This window comes from Xyrauchen texanus, chromosome 33, assembly GCF_025860055.1.
Source record: "Xyrauchen texanus isolate HMW12.3.18 chromosome 33, RBS_HiC_50CHRs, whole genome shotgun sequence".
In the NCBI taxonomy this organism is placed as follows: domain Eukaryota; kingdom Metazoa; phylum Chordata; class Actinopteri; order Cypriniformes; family Catostomidae; genus Xyrauchen; species Xyrauchen texanus.
The window spans coordinates 17,569,816-17,591,710 of record NC_068308.1 but is presented as its reverse complement, the minus strand read 5'-3'; the positions used below and the strand labels follow the sequence as shown (position 1 = coordinate 17,591,710).

The 21,895-nt window shown below is 36.1% G+C and overlaps 1 protein-coding gene across 1 annotated transcript; it reads left to right on the top strand.

Moving 5' to 3' along the window:
* Positions 1-3,008: 3,008 nt before the first annotated feature.
* On the top strand, positions 3,009-21,471 carry LOC127626445 (uromodulin-like). Its single transcript, XM_052102220.1, has 14 exons — positions 3,009-3,067; positions 3,239-3,333; positions 3,781-3,864; positions 6,999-7,067; positions 7,290-7,667; positions 11,112-11,516; positions 11,617-11,673; positions 12,236-12,355; positions 12,465-12,649; positions 12,736-12,896; positions 18,568-18,813; positions 19,173-19,335; positions 20,146-20,248; positions 20,349-21,471. Exons 3-14 carry the CDS (start codon positions 3,816-3,818, stop codon positions 20,366-20,368), a joined length of 1,956 nt encoding a protein of 651 aa, XP_051958180.1. The 5' UTR covers positions 3,009-3,067; positions 3,239-3,333; positions 3,781-3,815; the 3' UTR covers positions 20,369-21,471.
* The last annotated feature ends 424 nt before the right edge of the window (positions 21,472-21,895 follow it).

Genomic DNA, 21,895 nt, shown 5'->3' with positions numbered 1-21,895 from the left:
GAGCATGATAAAAGTACTTTTGTTCATACAAGTGAATCAATATTTGCCCTGTTTGTTCATCCTACTTTTAAATTTGACCTTTATATAAAGTATTAACATGCTATGCTCAAGATATGGACATTGTTGATGTAAATTTTATTTAAAAATAGGAACAACAGATTAAAGGTTTATATATTGATTCACTGGCCTAAAATTAAATGTGTACAGGATGATTTAGTTACTGGAAGTTTAAAGGTTTCTGATAGACATGAGCATGGTCACATTTTGGAGCCTTAAGTCAGAACTTTAGCTGTAGGAAAGAGAAACAACTCCTGAGATCTGTCACAATCACAGATGAGACAAAGGACCCAATCGCAGAGTTTGTGGCAAAATAAACTTTTATTAACAGAAAAACGAAATAAAAACAAAACCCTCACAATGGAGACAAAATTAAAAGCAAAACTGAGTCAGTAACTGACTAGTAAACAGTACCAACTTAGGGCTATGAAAGTCGAACCGTTAGGCTTGAGAACAGACATGCAAACTCACTAAACAAACAAACAGAGAACACAAGGTAGAAGAGAGTTTAAATAAAGGAGAAAATAAAGGGACACAGGTCCTGATGATCTGTTAAAAGGGCTATCCAACTAGAATGATGGGAAATACAGTCACACACAGTCATGGCACACACAGATATGACACACAGACAGCCAGGGGAAGCACAGTCAGGCCACTTTGTGACAAGATCTCTCTGCTATATCATTGTGACCTAACAGTGACAATGACATCACTTGGGCCTGGGTGAGCTTTAAGCCAACGAAATCCAGGTCCCTGACTGTGAGGAGGGGGAAGGTCTATAAAGTCGCACACCCTACCATCCCTGGTGGAGACACCAGCATGCCCACTGTGCCAAAGGATCGTTAGAGCACATCCTTAGCAGTTGCCCTAAGGCCCTAGGCGAATTACGCTATTGCTGGCAGCATGACCAGGTCCTGAAGGCAATAGCTGATGTCATCTGCACAGGACTCACCCAAAGAAAACAATGCTTGGTGAAGCAGAGATTTGCCTTCGTAAGGGAGGGTGAGATGTCACAACCAAAGCCAAAACAATTAGAAGGACTCCTAGCCACAAGTCGGGACTGGCAGCTGAAGGTCAACCTTGGGAGACCGCTAAAGTTCCCAAATACCATTGCAGTTACCACACTTAGGGGCATAGTTCTGGTGTCCAAAACATCCAGGCATGTGGTCCTGCTGGAATTAACTGTGCCTTGTGAAGACCAGATAGGGGAAGCTTACAAGAGGAAGAAGTCCATGTACGAGGACCTGGTCAGGGAGTGCCATATGCGAGGATGGCCGGTGCAGTGCATGCTCATTACCTGCGTTTCCACTTTCAGGCCGGTGCGAGCTAGGGCTATCAACTTGTCTGCAGGGTCCAATAGCCCCGCAGCATCTTGATAAAAAGACTTCAGTAATCTCACATGTCTCATCTGTTTCCATTTTATATCTCTTAATAAATTCTAGAAGAATCTACTGAGGGAAAGTTGCACTTAAATTACATGAGCTGTGAAAGAGTGAAAGAGCAATACAATTTTCCTCTGGGTTTATTAGAGTGATGGTCTCTGTCGTAAGTGCTAGTTTATATGTGTATAAACTAGAGAGTGTGACTGCAAGCATTTCTCAATACTGAGTAACTGAGAAATGTCTGTTTATTGTAGATGCATACTGTCATACTTTTCAACATGGATCCAATTTTGTTGCATTAAATTGTATATATCTTCTTTGCTGGTTTTTTCTTTCTGCCATACACAAGGGTGTTTTAGGATTCTCCTTGGTCTCTGAAACAAAGACTTACTGTGTCTTTGTGAGTTCTTATGATGCCTCAGATGCTTTGGAGGACAATTTAAGAGGATGAAGGAGAGTGCTTGCGTTCTGGTCACTCTTTTCAATTTATTGCGGGACTATGTGAAAGGTTAATAATAGATTAGAACAACAATAAAAAACATATACTGTTAAAGTGGACACTTACAGTTGTTACCTTAAGGAGCTATTTCTCTCTGATCTAACCCTAAATATTACTGTACTTTAGGTGGTGTAGCTTTAGTTATACTACATAATATTTGTACCCAAATAAAACCAGTTAATTTAGGTATTACATTTTAAGGTTACCTGAACATTTATTTTTGGTTTATTTTATTTTTTTTTACAGCGTACTACTGTTTGTCAATACAGAAATCACAAATATTTTGACCAAGTCATGCCTGTCATCATTCCATTCAAATCAAGAGATTTATTTATTTATATTATTCCTGGTTGCTGTGTTTAATGGAATAACCTTTTTTATTATTTATTAGCCTATACATTTACTTTTTTGTATCATTATTAAAAATGTCATCCAGACCCTGGCTCAGAAGACATGTATCATGGATTTATGAAGAAGCCTGGCTCGCATTTCCAGCTTACCATGGAGGCAATAGAAAGGAAAATAACTGTGTCAAAACTAAAGAAAATAGTTGCAATCCTTCACTGCCTCTCTATAATACTCTCTATAATAGGTCATTTAACCACCAGTGCATTACACGTACCTGCTGCAATCAGACAGTTCGATGTTGCCCGACAGCATTTCCAGCAAGTACTGCAATATTTTTCAACCTGTAATTCATTCACACTATGTTGTGTCTTGTACTATCCAGTTTGATAGTACTTACATTGTTCATGTTGGTGTTTCTTTGCACACTTAACATTAGATGTGATATTGTTTTGAATCTGAATTTCCCAGCAACATATGTATAATGTACATGTATCTGTATGTCTATTCATCAGTATCTGGATAAGCAATATGAGGAATGTTAGTTTTCACGTCACCCAGAAGCAATAAAGCATGCAAAACCCCACAAACAGGTCAGTTAAGCAACACTTTCAACGTCATGCTCCCCAGCCTGAGAGAACAAGGGAGGAATGTAGCAGGGTGGAGGGCGGGGCCGGGTCGTGATTCTACACACCCGGTCCCTTATCAGGCCTCAGGGAGGGATAAAGGCCGACTGCGGAGGATATTGCGGGAGAGAGAGATCGTTTACGGACATGTCCCTCATGTGAGTGTTTGTGTCTTTTAAGTTTCTCATTAAAATATTATTTATATCTTCAAGCTGGTTCTCGCCTCCTCCTTTCCATTGGCTGCTTTATAGTATTCTTTCATGTGATGTGAAATGAAAGGAAAACTGGTTCATAGAACCTGCCTGGCCTAACTGTGTGAATCCATATAGGACAGTATTCAGATGTTGACTGCATCCATGCTCCAGTGAATCTAATGAAGAGAGAGGCTCCCTGAGGTAGCTAAAGCAGTAATATTTTATCTCAGGTAAAGTTACACATTGTACATTATTATTCAGCTATATGGAGCTATATTCTAATGGATACAAATTCTTCTGTTCTCATTTTGTTAGAATATTTTATTCTTGATTTTAAAATTGCAAAATGGTTGCAATTTGATAAAGGTATAACGCAATCAGCAGCAAAAAGCAACAGGATAGAGCAACAAACATGATTCAAAGTGAGATGTTTGTGTCGGATAGTCTAATCAATCGAACCTAAATTGTAAAAAACAAGTAAATGGGAAATTCTTTTTTTATTAAAATTATATTTTTTCAGTAGTAATTTTTCATTGAAAAGAATATTACTGAGCATTTTATATTTTATTTTTTAGTTTTGTTATGGGGAATTTATCCAACATAGTTTAGAACATTTACCATAGAATGACCTTTATAAGAATATTAACATTCATAAAATCGTCATTTTTCTTTTTCAGATCATTTCAAAAGTCTCCAGGAGCAGTTAGACACAATGGGGTTTCTAATCCCATTGTGTGTGGTGCTACTACTGAAGAATAATGGTGAGGTTTCAACTTCAATTCAAGAGTATTTTAAGTCTGAAATCAAATTGCAAATTAGGGCTCTCAGTCTGCATATTAACCAATTATAAAGCCTACTGTACTGCATTGTTCCTTAACAAAGGTTTGAATGCATACCAATACAGGTGTGACATTACTGTTGTGTTCAGACATATGAGCATTTATAATGTGGATAATCCTAAAATACCGGTTGGTCAGGTAACACCCATATTAAGTTTAGCAAATTATAATTTGTCAGTTTGGTCTTTCCTTGCAATTCTACTCCGAGTAGGATTTATCTCACCCTCGATTCTAATGTAACTTACAAGCCCATTATTGAAGTAACACTCAAAATACAGTTTTGAATCCTACAATGTTGTAATGACAGCACCCAAATATTGATGTACATACCTTCTATTCAACATAACAATTTTCTAATGCTAATTCACTGCTGGATAATTCTTTGCCAGGTGTTTTGTTGTCTGAAATGTTTCCAATATGTGCTTAAATTGATTTTGAGCTCCCACCTTTTTCCATAAGGAGCTTCACTGTAGTGCTTCCAGCAAATAGAGGGTGTCATTGGGATTTGATTGTTCTGAAGATAATTGCTGTTTGCATATATTCTATTCCTATGAAGTTCTTCTCCTTTGTTTGGTCTTTGCTCAGTTTTGATTGGTTGACCTGTAATTCCTTGTTTTGTTGTCATTAACCATAGGCCTATATGACAAAATTAGTTAGCTAGCATGACTGACCTTGTAGAACATCCATAATACAATGGCTTGAATTCATGGAAATCAAACAAATATTAATCTTGCAACTGTGCCAAAACAGGAAGCCTATAGAACAGCACAAATGAATCAGTTAACGTCATCTAAGTGATTACGTCGCTCTCGGAAATACTAGATTGGTCAATAGCGCCATCTAGCTGTCTGAATAACAACTGCACATCCAGAGATAAAGTGATATCAGACTAGTATCGTGACTAGTACTGTGACATCGATATATCACAATACTTTTCCTCACAGTATTTTATCAATACTTTAGATCTCTGTATCAATATTTCTAAATAAGTGCAAACTCACAGAGCAGGGTGAGCCTGTTTCTCTCACAGCAATAGTGCCATGCAAAAATATAGATTTTCAGATGAAACGCAACCTGTTTACCCGTTTTAGAAGTGAAGTCAGGATTTTTTATGTCATCAAAAATATTGCACAATGTTTAAGGAAAATCTGATAATCTGAAAGTTGGTTGGAAAAGACAAAATATTTTTGCAGACCGGCAGAAAAATCTGTTGATGAATGGCTCTGACCTATCCAATATGGCAGACGCCCCTATGGATCGCAGTCCAAACAACTGCTAAGAAGGTATCTATGTATAGATATCTATGGTCAGGGATATATGTACTGTCTCTTCAATGGGGTTTACTGCAGTTTAAGGCATTTTTGGATCGTTCTGAGGACAAAACATAAAAAAAAAACATCTTTCCAAGAACATTCAGTAAAATCCACACACCATGAGTTGTGGAAAATCCGATGTGATCTAAGAGCTTTTTAGAGTTATATGTGTGCCATAGCCTCCTTGTAATTTCCTTTAATAATCAAAGATGGCACTACCATAAATAGTGACTATTGCATTAAAGTCCCTGTCCTTAAAGTGACAGGTTTTAGCATGTGTTCTACATATTGATGTAAATAGTTGTAAAAAGGACAAATTAGGCATCTAAACAATAAACACACACACACACACTATGTATATATCACACACGCATGCAGAAAACATTAGCTAAGAGAACATGGACAAAACTGAAATATAGCAATATGAATTGGAATGAAATTGAGAGCATGTAAATTGAAAAATTATATCATGATGTATTGCAATATATTGAATAGTGACATATGTATTGCGGTACATATCGTATCGTGAGGTGACTGGCAGGTTAAATAATTTGAACTCAAATCAATATTTAATTTCTTTGTATTTATTTGGCAAGAAGTCATGTAAGAAGCAGAATAATGAGCAGTGAGACTTTAATTTTCCCAATATAAACACCTACAGCACTCCTACGCAAATGAGGTTCAAACTGAGCTGTTCCTGGAGAATCTGTGGTCTCTTTCGTTTCACAAAATAACATAATTTAAACTCAAATCTATATTTCACATTGATTTATTCATTTATTTGGCAGGTAACCATGTAATAAGTGTGATAAAGTGTGATATACAGTCATCTGGTTGTTATCCCAAAAATAATCTGTCTGATCACCCTGTTGGGGTTTATTTAGCTATAACGACTGCCTAACTGGATATTATCCCTTACTTAATTTCTTAGCTTTAACTTGTAATAAGTTAGTACTAAATGGCAACAGGAGATGCACTGTTACGGTCAGGTGCTGGAAGGAGGACACAGACAGGTGAGTAACAGTATCAGTCTGTTAATTGACAAACTTGAAGGGCAAGAAAGAGCAAGAGAGCAATAATACTAAACCAGCAGGAAAGATGATTGAACTGACTGGCTGAGGGGTGAAGAGGTGATATCCAGGTAGAGGAACTGGAAAGAGAGTTGGAGGCTGCAGAGAAAACAGGACGGGGGCCATGAGGTGAGCTTGGGAACCCCCAGGAAAAGGTCGGCTGGGACTCGCGACTAATGCAGAACCTGGTGGTGGTAGGATTGATAGCCAGTTGGGAGAACCATGAAGAGAGGGATACCCGGAGACATGCTGATGAAGCAGAGGAATTGTCTGGGCATAAAAACAAAAGGAAGACTAACAGGCAGAAAACACACCGGCAGGATTGAGAGAAGACTCATATGCTGGCCTGCTCGGCTCTACAATACAAGACAATCGGGCACAAGACAGCAGAAACAAGGGGATTAAATAGTGAAGGTGATTAACAGGTGCTGCTAATAGGGATTATGAGGCGGCTACCGCTGTGGGCAAACCCGCTTTCCCGGTGAGCACATGGCACAAAAAACAAACACAAATGACACGAGGCAACAGAAACACGAAGAAAATAAAGACACACTGGCAGCTTACCCCGGAATCCTGACATGAGCATCCATTTTTATCAGTTAATTGTGAGTGTAAAGCTATACAGTATGTATAGGATGTTCATTAACTTTTTGTCTTTAATTTATATTCACAGAAGTTTACACCACTACTACACCATCAAACAAGGACAGTTTTACAGAAATGACAACCAGCATAGCAACCGGTGTGTTACCACTTAGCGTGCTCAACAATGCTCAATCAATATGTGCTGAAGATGCACAACTCACCAGATGGAACTATGAAAAGTCATTTACTATTTATAACAACACACATAATACAGTATATAGACACATTTACATATATAGGATAAAGTTGTTTGTCACTTAAATATATATATATTTTTTAGGCATAATTATTATAATGTCCTTTTTATTCTCCCAAACAGCAACTGACCCATGCTATGACTATAATATTCTGGAAGATTACTGGAGAGACATACGTCAATATGGCAATTATGGACATGATGACACTCTTGTTGAGTGGAATGGTTGGTATCGGTTCTATCTAAACAGAGAACCTGCTCAATTGTCTGAATGGTGCGTGCATTACATCTCATGTGGTGGTAATAGTGGACTAAAGCTCAAAGGTTCTCATCCACATCTTGAGGATGGAGTGGTGACACGTGAAGTTTTGGGATTTTCCTCCTTTGACTGCGATAGCTACAGATCCAACCCCATCCAGATCAAAGCATGTCCTGGAGATTATTATGTCTATAAACTTGTCAAACCAGATGAGTCGATCTACATACCTTCATACTGTGCAGGTACAGTCTCAATAATCATACTCTGATTTTATCATATTTAAAAACATTTTTAGTATGGGCCACATTAATAGGTCAAATTGTACTTTAATGGTGTGATGAGGCAGGCAAAGAATGAGGATCCAAGTGCAGCTTTATTGAAACAAAAGATAAACAAGGTAACTCAGAATATAATAAAACAAAGGAAAGCAGGCACAGAACATGACAACACGTGAGAACTGACAAACTTACTGGGGGAAACAAGGGCTTAAATATACAAGGGAACAAACTAGGGAACGAGGAACAATTGTAGAAAGAATCAGGGGAAAGCCAATCATAAAATGAAACTACAAAGGACTACAAAAACTAACAGGAAACAGGAACTAAACAAGAATTTCAACATAAAAGCACAAAAACAAAAGACAACAGGGAATATGTGACAAATGGATTTCTTAGAGCCATAATTGAAAAACAACAAGAAAGACATTATAAGTACAAATAATTGAACAATTTTAAGAATTATTTTAGAATTTAGAAACTTGTTAATTGTTAAATGCTTTTGAAACAGTAAATGTTTACAGAATATTTATATAAATCTTTAAATACACTATTAGTTGCCTATCTTTGTTCAAACATCCTCCTTCTATTCTGTGATTGGTTTGCTCTGCTCCTAGTTATACGGTTAATGAAGATTTGAAGAAAAAGTCATTCAAACTGGATTTTAATTGAGATAAACAAAGCTTAATACCTTAAATATAAAATTTCTGTTCGTTACTTTGTAGTTCTTTAAACATATTAGTTTTCAGAAAACAGTTTAACCTTGATGAAGACCCGATTCAATTATTTGCCTTAAAGATGAAACAGAATTGTACTACTACAGTATTAGTGAATGGATGCTTTTAATATTGAGTCTGTTCTAAAACCTAGTGAGCTGCCTCTGCGGGCAGCATTTTAAGGCATTATAGGTGCACTTTATTGAGAACACTATGGACCTAATAAAGTGCCAGACCTGGTCTTCTGCTGTTGTAGGCCATCCGACTCAAGGTTAGACGAGTTGTGCATTCTGAGTTTCTTTTCTGTTCACTATAATTGTACAGAGTGGTTATCTGAGTTACAGTAGCCTTTCTGTCAGCTAGAACCATCAACAAGGCATTTCAGTCTGCAGAACTGCCACTCACTGGATGTTTTTGGTTTTTGGCACCATTCTGAGTAAACTCTAGAGACTGTTGTGGGTGAAAATCCCAGAAGATCAGCAGTTACAGAAATACTCATACAAGCCGATCCCTTTCTCCCATTTATTTTAAGCCCATCCCTTTCTCCCATTTATTTCAAGCCCATCCCTTTCTCCCATTTATTTTAAGCCCATCCCTTTCTCCCATTTATTTTTACTCCGTTTCAGGCTATATAGTCTCTGGTAGATATTCAGGCCTTTAGCCCAAAGGTTTGTTTGTTTGTATGTATGCTTTAAAGGGATAGTTCACCAAATAAATAAAAATTCTGTCATAACTTACTCACCCTCATGCCATTCCAGATGTGAATGACTTTTATCTTTTTACTTTTCTTGCTTCAAAGATGATCGGTTTCAACTTTTCCAACATTTGCTATCCACACACACACACACACACACACACACACACACACACACACACACACACACACACACACACACACACACACACACATGTTGTGTTTCCATGTTTTATGGGGACTTTCCATAGACATAATGGTTTTTATACTGTACAAACTTTATATTCTATCCCCTAAACCTAACCCTACCCCTAAACCTAACCCTCACAGAAAACTTTCTGCATTTTTACATTTTCAAAAAACATAATTTAGTATGATTTATAAGCTGTTTTCCTCATGGGGACCGACAAAATGTCCCCACAAGGTCAAAAATTTCGGGTTTTACTATACTTATGGGGACATTTGGTCCCCACAAAGTGATAAATACACGCTCACACACACACACACACACACACACACACACACACACACACACACACACACACACACACACACACACACACACACACACACACGTAGTGTTTCCATGTTTTATGGGGACTTTCCATAGACATAATGGTTTTTATACTGTACAAACTTTATATTCTATCCCCTAAACCTAACCCTACCCCTAAACCTAACCCTCACAGAAAACTTTCTGCATTTTTACATTTTCAAAAAAACATAATTTAGTATGATTTATAAGCTGTTTTCCTCATGGGGACCGACAAAATGTCCCCACAAGGTCAAAAATTTCGGGTTTTACTATCCTTATGGGGACATTTGGTCCCCACAAAGTGATAAATACACGCTCACACACACACACACACACACACACACACACACACACACACACACACACACACACACACACACACACACACACACACACACACACACACACACACACACACACTTGGGCTGGATTGGGGTGGTGTGACATAAATACACTAATCACATTCAGGGTCAAATTTACCCCACATAGGAAATTAATGGATGAGATGATAAAGCAGAGGATTTCTTCTTTAATTTGTCAAATAAAATCAATAAATCAGCCAAAATGCAGAACACACACACACAGAAATTAAGGGGTGATACTATAACATCAACGCACGCACGCACGCACACACACACACAGGAATGAAACTGTGAAACTATAAAAGAGAGCACCCACAATGATAGGTAAAGTCTTCTCTTTGTAACAGCACAATCAGTAATCATAATGTGGCATCATTGCAAAAACTGACACTTCAAAACACCTCAAACCAAATAATGCTAAACTTTAAAAAAATTTTTTATGTCTTTGTCTAAATATTTATCCAAATGCATAACTTGTGATAAGTTTGCTACAATTTGCTAATCAGGAAAATGAGTGGACCTCTGCTGCAATCTACTGGCTACAGTTGTAATTTAAGGTAATTTAATCTAATTTTATATGAAAATGAATGGTGTAGTTTAGTCATTTAGAGGTTAAGAAGGTACAAATTTGATTAAAAAAAAACAAAAACACAACCCCCCTAAAAAACTGCACAACTTAAGAGTTTTTAAATGAGTGAAGTTAGTATTACTACATTTGTTTAAAAATAATTACATGATTATGGTACAAAATTACTCGTTTATTGTTTCGGGTCAAATTTTACCCCAAACACTAAGAGAATGCACCCGTAACAAACAAAGTACAATCAATTTGATACCAAAGCACTAGTATTTTTTATATTTACATTTATGCATTTGGCAGGTGCGCAGAGTTGCTGCATATATTGAGTGTTCCACATCGGTCTTCATTTCATATGCTGCAGCAGAAGTCAGCTGCCAATGTAGGCTGCTGGGAAACTCATAGGTTTTGGAACAGACCCAGTAACAGCATTGGAACATTTACATTTTCAGCTATCTCTTGACAGTAATTTATGAGGGAAAAAAATGCTTTTCTCTTTTTAAACAACAAATTTCTTCACATTTCAGTCACTTTCTTCAGTCCAACTGTCGACCCTTGTGACAGCTATACCAGTCTGGACGAGCCTTGGAGATCCACCAGCAATACTTATTCCTATAATTACAACTATCACAATTCAGTTTGTGATTATAATGTCAATTGGAATGGCTGGTACAGACTTTTCTATCAGGGTCAGAGTGCACAGATGCCTGAGTCATGTGTAAATTATGGCTCATGTGGCACTTATCACCCACTGTGGCTCAATGGCCATCACCCACAGCTGGAAGATGGAGTGGTCACCAGGCAAGTCTGTGCTTCTTCTTGGAGTGACTGTTGTGATTACAGGTCCTATCCCATACAAGTGAAAGCCTGTCCTGGAAATTACTATGTCTATGAGTTTGTCAGTCCAACATTCTGTTCAGCCTACTGTGCAGGTAGACACATTCAGTAATACAAAAACAAAATGTCTAATTGATTGATCTGGTTTGTATTTGAAATTAACTGATGGTAAATATATAATGCTTCACTTTTCAGAAGTTAGAAGCCTAAACCCCTCATCAACAACAATGCCAATGTCCATCACAACCACTGGTAAAGAACTACTTGATATTAGAATGCTCATATGCATGTTTTTTTATAACACATATATAGTATACACTCACTGAGCACTTTATTAGCAACACTATGGTCCTAATAAAATGACATGGCCTTCTGCTGTTGTGAGCCCATCCGCCTTAATGTTTGATATGCATTCTGAGATGTGCATTTTTGTTTTTGGCACCATTCTGTGTAAACTCTTGAGATTGTTGTGTGTGAAAATCCCAGGAGATCAGCAGTTACAGAAATATTCAAACTAGCCCGTCTGGCACCAACAATCATACTAAGGTCGAAATCACTTGAGATAAAAGTGTTCCCCATTCTGATGGTTGATGTAAACATTAACCACCTGACCTTATCTGCATGATTTTATGCACTGTACTGCACTGCTGCCACACAACTGGCTGATTCGATAATCACATGAATAATAGGTGCATAGGTCTTCCAATAAAGTGCTCAGTGAGTATACCTGCATGTATACATATGCATACTACAGGTATATATATAAAGCATAAATTAATTCATTATTATCATGAATCTCACCACTGCACTTTAGCTGTAACAGACCCATGTGTTGAGCTGAAATGTACTGATGGCGAACGGTGTGGAGAGAAAGATGGAATCTATGGCTGTTTGTGTAACGAGAACCATCTCCCACTCAACCACAACATTTATGGTTGGATTCACTCTACAATAAATATTAGAATACCTTTTCTGCACTGTTTAATAATTTGTTTCTCATATGTTTTTCAAGCAATCTATTTTGGATCTTCTTGTTTTCTCAGATTCCTTTGAAATTTGTGAAAGCAGCTCTGGTTTCCTCTCACTGTCCCGCTGTCAGCTTTTTGAGGATGGTTTTCCTGCTGAAAAACTACACCTCAGTGATTCTAACTGCAAAGGAACTGTCCAGAATGGCAGAGTGGAGTTCCATTTTGATAGCAATGACCACCTCTGTGGTACAAAACTTATGGTAATCTATATTCAATTTCCATACAGTAAAATATATCTATATATTATAAATATATAATATATATATATATCTTCACCACTATACAGGCTAATGGCACGCACTTTATCTATGAGAATGTTATTTTGGGGGAGGTGGAATCAACTCAGGAGGTCATCAGGAGGAAGAGTCATCTGAAGCTGCCTGTCTCCTGCATATATCCTCAAAGCCAATCATTTTCTATGAACATGCACATCAACCCTCTGGAAAGGTAAGACTATCTTGGGACTGACAGCTCACATACTTCATACATACAGCTGGCCTGTTTACTAACTATTTCTGGACAAAACATATATATGCTCTGTGCCAAACCTAGTGAACTGGCTATGGAGGCAGTATTTTAGGCATTGTGGGAACTAAAAAACCGGGTGGTGATTATGTTGACCAAGTCAAAATATAACATGAGTGAACATAACATGAATTATTACACTGATAATATAGTTTATAATTAATTTATAAAATTAACTTATAAGCTTTTCTACTATTTTTTTCTTTTTTCATCCAGAGGTGACAGCACGCTACAGGCACAGTAGCAATGAAAAGGCTGTTCCTAAATTAATTAAATGTAATTATGCTGCCTTATTACCTTTATTTTGCTCCTTGTCTAACTGTGCCTTCTTAACCAAAATTTACCTTGTTTTTACTCAAATTCTAAGGCAGCACCGCATGCATCTTTTACAGAGAAAGCAATATAGTTATGAACAGCCTTTTATGAATATAAACTTCTGAGATCTGAGGGTGATTGTTGTGTGCATTTTCCATTTCCCTTTTTGATTTGTAACTAGTAGCCCCTAATAATAATTATAATAATAATAACAATAATAATAATAATAATAATAGTAATATTTTTTTACTAGACCAAATATTTTTCCTAAAAATTGTGGACAGTGAACTAAGTTGTGAAATTTTAAATAATACCATGCTTTAAAAATTCATATTTTTTTTAATATAAAATTGTTTATGTTTCCAGGAGTGTTGGTTATTCATGTTTTTGAGGCGTTACAGAAATTACATCAGAAGTTAGCATACATAATTCTGATTCAAATTAATGACCAGCAACATCCAATCAATGCCAACCATGTTAAAATAAAATTATACATAATAAATTCTGAATGTATGTACTGATTATCATTGTCCCATGTCTGCCAAACATGTTGAGTGGTCAAAACATCATCTGCAGCCTGAAACTAAACTTTAAATAGGAAGTTTGGATTGAATGCACTTGCAGCTGCATATGAAAGCTATAGGATGCTCCCTATTTAGAGAATGAGATAACACTTTATAATAACAGTACATGAATAATCATGAATTAATACCTGAATTAATAGTTACTTCTACATAAATTAATCATGAGTTAAGGAATGGACTAATCAGGAACTAATGAAGAGCTAACATTAACTACAACATGAGTCATATGAATTCATGCATTAATAACAGTCACCTTAATTCCATGTTAGTACATATTTTATAGTTAATGCATTAATTAGCATTAGGAAATAAACTAAATCAAACAGGCTTTATAAGAAAGAATGTGAAGTACTTCGTCCTTGAATTAAATGTGCATAATTCAATATGGTTTTAATTTTAAAAAGAATTATAACTTTTGATGTTTTCAGGTTTGCCCCAAACATCACTGGATGACGCAGGATTATTTTGCATAATTTACATGGATCATCCTAATTAATTGTTGAAAACATTAAAGGAATAGTTCTCCCATCTTTTACTCACCCTCGTGCCATTCCAGATGTGTATGACTTCCTTTCTTTCTTGCTATCAATTTTGGGTGAGAATAAATCAAAATGTAACTCTTTTATTACTGTACGTCTCCAGGCACAATCATGATTTCAAGCTCAATTACACTTTAACTATAAAGCTTGACATATGCACAATTCTAGATGGTGCAAAGGAGTGAAATTGTGTTTGAAATCATGATGGCCAAGGAAATGTATCGTGAAACGGGAGTTATATTTTGGTCTGATCTCTCTGAAAACTGTTTGGACAACTTTAGAAGACTTAGATTAAACCACTAAAGTAATTTTGATTGCTTTTATGCTGCATTTATGTGCTTTTTGGAGCTTAGCGATTTTGGTCACCATTCACCATTTTATGGACCTACAGAGCTGAGATCTAAAAATCTTGGTTTGTGCTCTGCAGAAGAAAGGAAGTTATGCACATCTGGAATAGCATGAGGGTGAGTAAATAATGAGAGAATTTTCATTTTTGGGTGAACTTATCCTTTAATGATGGCCACCAATAATTGTTCTTAATAATAATAATAATAATAATAATAATAATAATTAATCTCAACCCATTCTGTGGGATTCTCCATTCCTTTCCCATCATACTCACTCTACCACTGTCAGTCCTACCACTCAGTTCAATTGTCATCCATATTCAAGCCGTGTACAAATCTCAGCTTTTACCTCATGACAGTCTAAATGATGCTAAACAACATGTGATTTAACTAGGATGAATACTAGTGTAGCACATGTGTAGTTGATAGAAAATTAATAATGATGTGTGCCACCAAGTAAAGTCTTGACATGATGATACACATGCACTAAGATTAACAAGTCATCAGTTGATGACAGTTCACGAGTAGGTAACAATGAGTTAATAATGATGTGCCCCTCCAGGTAAAGTCATGACATGATGATACACATGCACTAAGTTGATCCTTACCCTTTTGCACCAGTGAAATAGACCAATATTTTTTTTTAAAGATCTGCTTATTTGAAATTACAAATCCACCAGCATATATGACATTAATAAACACAACATTTAAAGGGAAAAACACCTTTAACGTGAAGAAATGAACAATACTGAAAGTCAAGTGTCAATCTTCCACCATGATGCTTTAAATGAATTAAATCTCTTTTGAAACATATACAGACAAAAAAATCCAAACATACCTGTTAAGACATACAATACACTTTTCAATGATTTATAAGGTGTGTTTTGTCCCTCTCAACATCTCCTGATGTCAAATTGGAAATGCTAAAAATGCTAATGTTAGCACTTAGCCTAAAATATTAAATTCAAATAACAAAATTATTCATATAAAAATACTCAAAATAACGTCATAAAAATTTATACTATGAACACTCTTACTTCAATCCTTAATTCAGTCCAACAAACAACCAATAATTTTAGATTAAAAAATTCATCATTAACATTGGAAATAGTGGCAGCATACCTGTCAACACTCCCGTTTTGGCCGGCAGTCTTCCGTATTTCAAACCCCCTCCCGTTTTGTTATTTCTCCCGGGAAACTCCCGTAATTTGTATGGCCCAAACCTCGTGATATGAATAATCACGTCAATATATTATTCCAAGGTTGTCCAGTTGCCAGATCTTGTATGAAACGCATCCTACTCACACAATCAACACATCATACAAATGTCAACCCATTTGTGACCTCAACCTGGCAACCAAAAGCCATTTGCGCTGTTGATATCTGCGCAGGCAGTAGACGCGTGAAGTTGAATCAAGCGTCACTGGTAGACGGGAGGAAAAGACTCAGCTGGTGCTGAGGAAAAAAACAAAATATACATGTAAATTTAACAACAGCTGGGAGGAAAAATTGTATTTCATATCTCGAAGACATATTGACAATGCCCACACCTTTTGCAATGTGTGTCACACTGATTTTAATATCGGACACGGTGGGAAAAATTACGTTACTCAGCACATTAAATCAAAATGGCACAATTTGTATTTAGCCTGCCTCTGCCATCCAGCACCACCAACCCCAAATGTTGACAGGTATGTGTGGCAGCCAACTTCAAGAGAGCACCAGTGCCCCATCAGAAACAAACCCTCCACATACTGTAGTTCAGGGCAGAAATGTTGCTAACTATCTGCACTCGAAATGGAAGGTCACACAATAAATGATTCAATCTTTACATGCGCAAATGTCCACAGAAAAATGAGCAAAACAAATTACTATAATTAACGATGATGATGATAATCCAATCATTATCGTCATTTTTAGATTCTGAGTAGGCCTACTGATAAAACTCACTGATTAACCACGAAAAATATTGAGAAATATATGTAACAAAAACTAAATGTATCCAGCAACATAAAGGCAAAATTTCCTACTTCTATGGTCTGGATGATGAGTGAATGTGTAGGGTGAGTATGAGGGTGGAGGATTATGTAAATACTGCGTCATTCAATGTTTGTGGTGAAACTACAGACAGCTAGAAGTATAAAATATTTTAGTTAGGCTATGACATTAAATATGAATGTTTAATTCAAGGTGGAAGTAGCCTACTTCACATTTTTTCTTATAAAGGCTGTTTGACTCAGTTTACTCCCTTATGTTAATTAATGCAGTAACTATCAAACATGTACTACCATGTAATTAAGGTGGCTGTCATTAAAGCATGAATTCATATGACTCATGTTGTAGATAATGTTAGCTATTCATTCATTCCTGTTTAGTCCATTCCTTAACTCATCATTCATTTATGTGGAAATAACTATTAATTCAGGTATTAATTCATGATTATTCATGCACTGGTTTTATAAAGTGTCACCGAGATTGACTTAACCTCCTTAACCCTGACTTAACTTAACACTGTATACAGCCTCTGAAAGCAACATTTTCCTGTTTTTGGATGCATCTGTTAATTCTCAATGTGATAATGCACAGTGAATATAGGATATTTTATATGAAACTGAGCATACAGTCCGTATATGTGTTTGTGTGACAGCATTTTATTATTGTAAAAACTTAATTAGGTTACCAGATGTAGTTTTGTTGGCATTTCAATCAAACACAAACTCCACTGTGATCGATGTAATGTTTGGTCACATGACCAAAGTTTGACCCTTTACTTACAGCACATTCTCCTGAAATGTGATCAGTCAGTTTAAATGAAATCAAATTATGCATTGCATATAGCGAAGCCAAAATACAATGCCAACATATGTAGATGCGGGCTTGAGTTTTTCAATCAGGCATCGCAGCAAATAATTTTTCAATCAGGCATCGCAGCAAATAAACGGTGGCAAAAAATGCTCTGCAGTGACCGTTCATTCCCATGATAACACACAGTGAATGACTCAATCGAGACTCCCTACACACTCAAATTACTCATATTTGTATATATCTGAATATTTAGCAAATATGTGTCTATACTTTATAATCTACAACCTAAAATCAGAGTTTCCATCATTTTACATTTTATTACATCATTTGCTTGATAGGATTGTAGTTCATTCCATCATAAAAAGACATTAGTACACAGTCTTTGTCTTTTTGTCAGAAAACTCAAATACCTTTTTGTAATGTTGTGATTCACCTGTTCATGGTTCAGAACTCTTCTATGAAATCCCTATGGAAAAAATGAATGTGAAAAACAATTCTGGAACCAAGACGTCTGAAAACCGGGTGGACACTGTTCCACTCTATTTCAGAATGTACTGCAACAAACTAAGCTAAAAATGAAATTTCAAGATTGCAGACGAGGCTTAAATAAGCATTTTCTTTAAAACTGAAAATTATCAATAAAAATAGTTGTCATTAAAAATTTATATTTTACCAAAAAGTTGTGTAGCGCATCTATTTTATATGCTTATTGTAAGCTTAGCAACATGCAAGCGTAAACTCTATAGAAGTTGAGTCAAATCTCCTGTGCAAAGCGCTTTATGTGTGGTGAGTTGCTGTAGAGATTTCCAAACCAATAACTTGGGAGTTTCCATGAAGTATAATATTTCTTTCAGAAGGTATATGTTAGCAGCCTACAGGCCTAAAGACAGTTTACTAGGGATTAGAACGGAACAATATTATCCACAAAACATACTGGTTTACATAACATGTTTCATATTTGTGTTAAACAACTGTATAATGTTTCCTCTTAACATTTCTACAGCATTTTGCACAGGAAGATTCCTGCTGGTCAAGGCACATATAAGGTCAGGATAGTTCCATATCAGGATCCTGAGTTCTCCCAACCCTTCACTGGTAGTCTGAATGTGGAGGTGGATCAACCAATTTTTGTGGAAGTTGCTATAGATGGGATTGACGGCCAACAGAGTGCAATGCTGATAGATGCATGTTGGGCAACACCTGTGAATGACCCTCATTATGATGTCCGCTGGGACCTCATTGTTGGAGAGTAAGAGACTATGCTTTTATTTTATTTGCCCAGTAACATACAAAATTCATGGAGAATAAGAAAATATAGCTCAGTGATGAAAGCTTTTGATACTTTATTTTATTCAGGTTTCCTTATTTAACTCTGTTTAAAATTTTTAAAACATGCATTGCTGATATAATTAACATATAGCTTGAATTAGGAGCAAACATTGTATATTTTAAAACCACCAGCTCTTGGAAATTCAATCAAAAATGCACCAATTTAAACTCTGTCTTTCTGTTATTGCATCATAATACTCTTTAAATTAATTTCTGTCCCACACATAGATTTGAAGTTTATGATAATGATATATAACATTATTTTCCAAATATTCTCAGGTGCCCAAATCCAAAAGATGACACAGTGGATCTGCTGCAGAATGGTGTGTCCACATCAGGTCGTTTCTCCTTTAGGATGTTTACCTTCACTGCAGACTCTGATAAGGTTTTCCTGCATTGTTCCGTTCACCTTTGCCTTCTGAAAAACAATGACTGCTCAGCGGTGAGTTAGTGAAACTTCTCTAATTCACATCTTTCATGTTACTTTCTTAATAGATGGGACCTACATTATAGTTCTATTTTGCTTGTCAGTCTATCCTATTAGTGGCCTTAAAATAAGAATCAGTTTAGACACACCTAAAAAAAATGATGAGTATCAAACCAAGAGGCACTTATTTTAAAGAAAGATAGCATAAATCAAACATTTCTGCAGAGGGGAACATTGATCTTTTGTCCATACAACACCACATATTAATCAGGGTTTTAGTCATTCTTTTCTCCAGATTTTCTTTAATGCATTTTGGCAGATGCTTTTATCCAAAGCAACTTACAGTGCACATCTTACAGGGACAATCCCCCCAGAGCAACCTGGGGTTAAGTGCCTTTAAGTTTAAGGACACAATGGTGTGGCCATGGGGATCCAACCAGCAACCTTCTGTTTAACAGTTATGTGCTTTAGCCCACTACGCCACCACCACTCTCTAAGATTAAACCTTAGAGACCTGCACTGGCTGCTGTAACATTGACAGCGGCAAGCAGTAGATCGTTGGTTATTTCCCTGAACTCTTGGTGACCTCCCATAGCCATTCCGATTACCAAAAAAAGTGAGCAGTTGATTTCATAAGGATTGAATGGATAAATTAAATGCAATAGTATCAGTATGATGGTCACGTTCTGTTGCAGCATGTGCAGTCGAAAGCACAATTGTAGATTGAGAAGATCTGCAATTTTGTGACTACACTGTAAATATAATATTATACATTTTCAAACATCTTAAAGTTTTAAATACATTTGCTCGAATATTGTCTTTTAGCACTGTGAACCTGGTTACCACAGGAGAATACGCAGATCTTTGGACTTCCATGACACAGCTTCCATATCTGTGGGTCCTCTGATCAGGACAAAAAGCAAAACAGGTAAGAATTTTCACTTTTAAAAATGACTTACATGTATGTGATCTTTATTCATTAAATATCAACATTAAGCATCACTGCATTACAATATATATGTTCACAGATAAATGGGCCACAGACTAAGTGAGGGAATCCAGGGCCTCAGTTCTGTGTGGTTCTTTGATGGCTTTGCTTGTGTATCTCTTGACTGACCAGATCCTCTTCTAGAATATTTCAACAAATATTAGGAAACATTTTAGATAGATCTGGTTGAATGATACACTGTACATATAACTTATATGGCCTTAGTGTGTTTAATTATAAAGCCTCATTATTTGAAAAATTACTTGGCATTGTTAAACTGTGATTATTATTATTATTTATTTTTTTCTGAATCTGACATAATTGATAATTATTCATTATTACGTGCAATACATTCAAAATAATTATACATTTTATTTTGAAAGTTAAAATATTAACAGACCCATGCTAATATTTTGCTACTGTCATGAAATGTCAGATCAAAGTTTACATTATGTGTGTCCAGTTTTTTGTATTGAAGAATGAAAAACAAGTATAAATATAGCCACAACTATTTGACTGAACAGATCCTGTGGATGCTAAGAAAAAGGCAAAAATCAGTACAATTACAATAGTAGCTGAAGCAGTAGTTACTTAAGCAAAAGCATTGCAAAGCACAGTTTCAGGTTCAAGTGAGCCAAAAATATACTTATTTATATATTTCTCAGGGTGTAAATAAGGTAGCTCAGAAACACTGCTTTTGTTGTATTCCCAATCATGTCACCTGTAACTGAGTTAAAGTTCATGTTGATATGACAAAGCCCTCAAAAGTTATAGCATTGCAAAAATAAATGATCCTAGTGTCCAAAAGCATCTCCAAGTGTCCAAAAGCCCTCTTAACAAATAAAACATAACAACTGTACACATGAACTAATTACACATGCAAATACATCAATGATTAAAGGCATCTCTCTCACTAGTGCATGCAGGCATGAATAATGAGATCTCATTCAGTTCCATTCTGTGTCATGTGAACCACACAGCCATCTCCTGGTAGCCATATGTAATTATCTTGAACGATCCTCTTTGCCCATATTTGGATGACTTCCACCACTGGTTGAAGCGATCAGAATCATAATAGGATTGGTTTAGCGTTCCATGACGCTGGACAATGTACTACATAATTTCCGACGAAGTCATCTTCCATGAAAATCTAATGTGTTTTTAGCCAGATAAAAAACATTAAAAAAAAAAAAAAATGTATTCATGAAAATGTACAGGTGTTATTGAAACTCATAAGTATTATAAGACTATTATTGTTGTCTTTTGAAAAAAGTCATGCTGAGCAGCTCACAAACTAAACTAAAACTATAATTTAGATTTGCTTTGTTATTATAATGCATAAAACCTCTACTAAATTCTCTTTGTAGGTCTGTAGATTTACAAATTTTAAAGGATTCAAATTTTCTTTTGATCTTTGATTCAGTGACTCACTCATTTCACACAAGACATCAACTGTTGGCATCACCAGAAATGGTCACTGAACAAATTATTAAATTGATCTGAACTCATTTAGGTGAATGTCAACAAAACACTCAAGTCACAGGGATACATTTAATAAAAAAATTAATTGTCATTATTGTAACTTAT

What these genes read in the sequence shown, in the direction of transcription:
- LOC127626445 (XM_052102220.1), top strand. Translation starts at nt 3,816, where the DNA reads ATGGGGTTTCTAATCCCATTGTGTGTGGTGCTACTACTGAAGAATAAT. An exon ending in TGGGACCTCATTGTTGGAGA is followed by an intron (nt 18,814 to 19,172) that starts GTAAGAGACTAT and finishes AAATATTCTCAG; the next exon opens with GTGCCCAAATCCAAAAGATG. An exon ending in CAGGACAAAAAGCAAAACAG is followed by an intron (nt 20,249 to 20,348) that starts GTAAGAATTTTC and finishes ATATGTTCACAG; the next exon opens with ATAAATGGGCCACAGACTAA.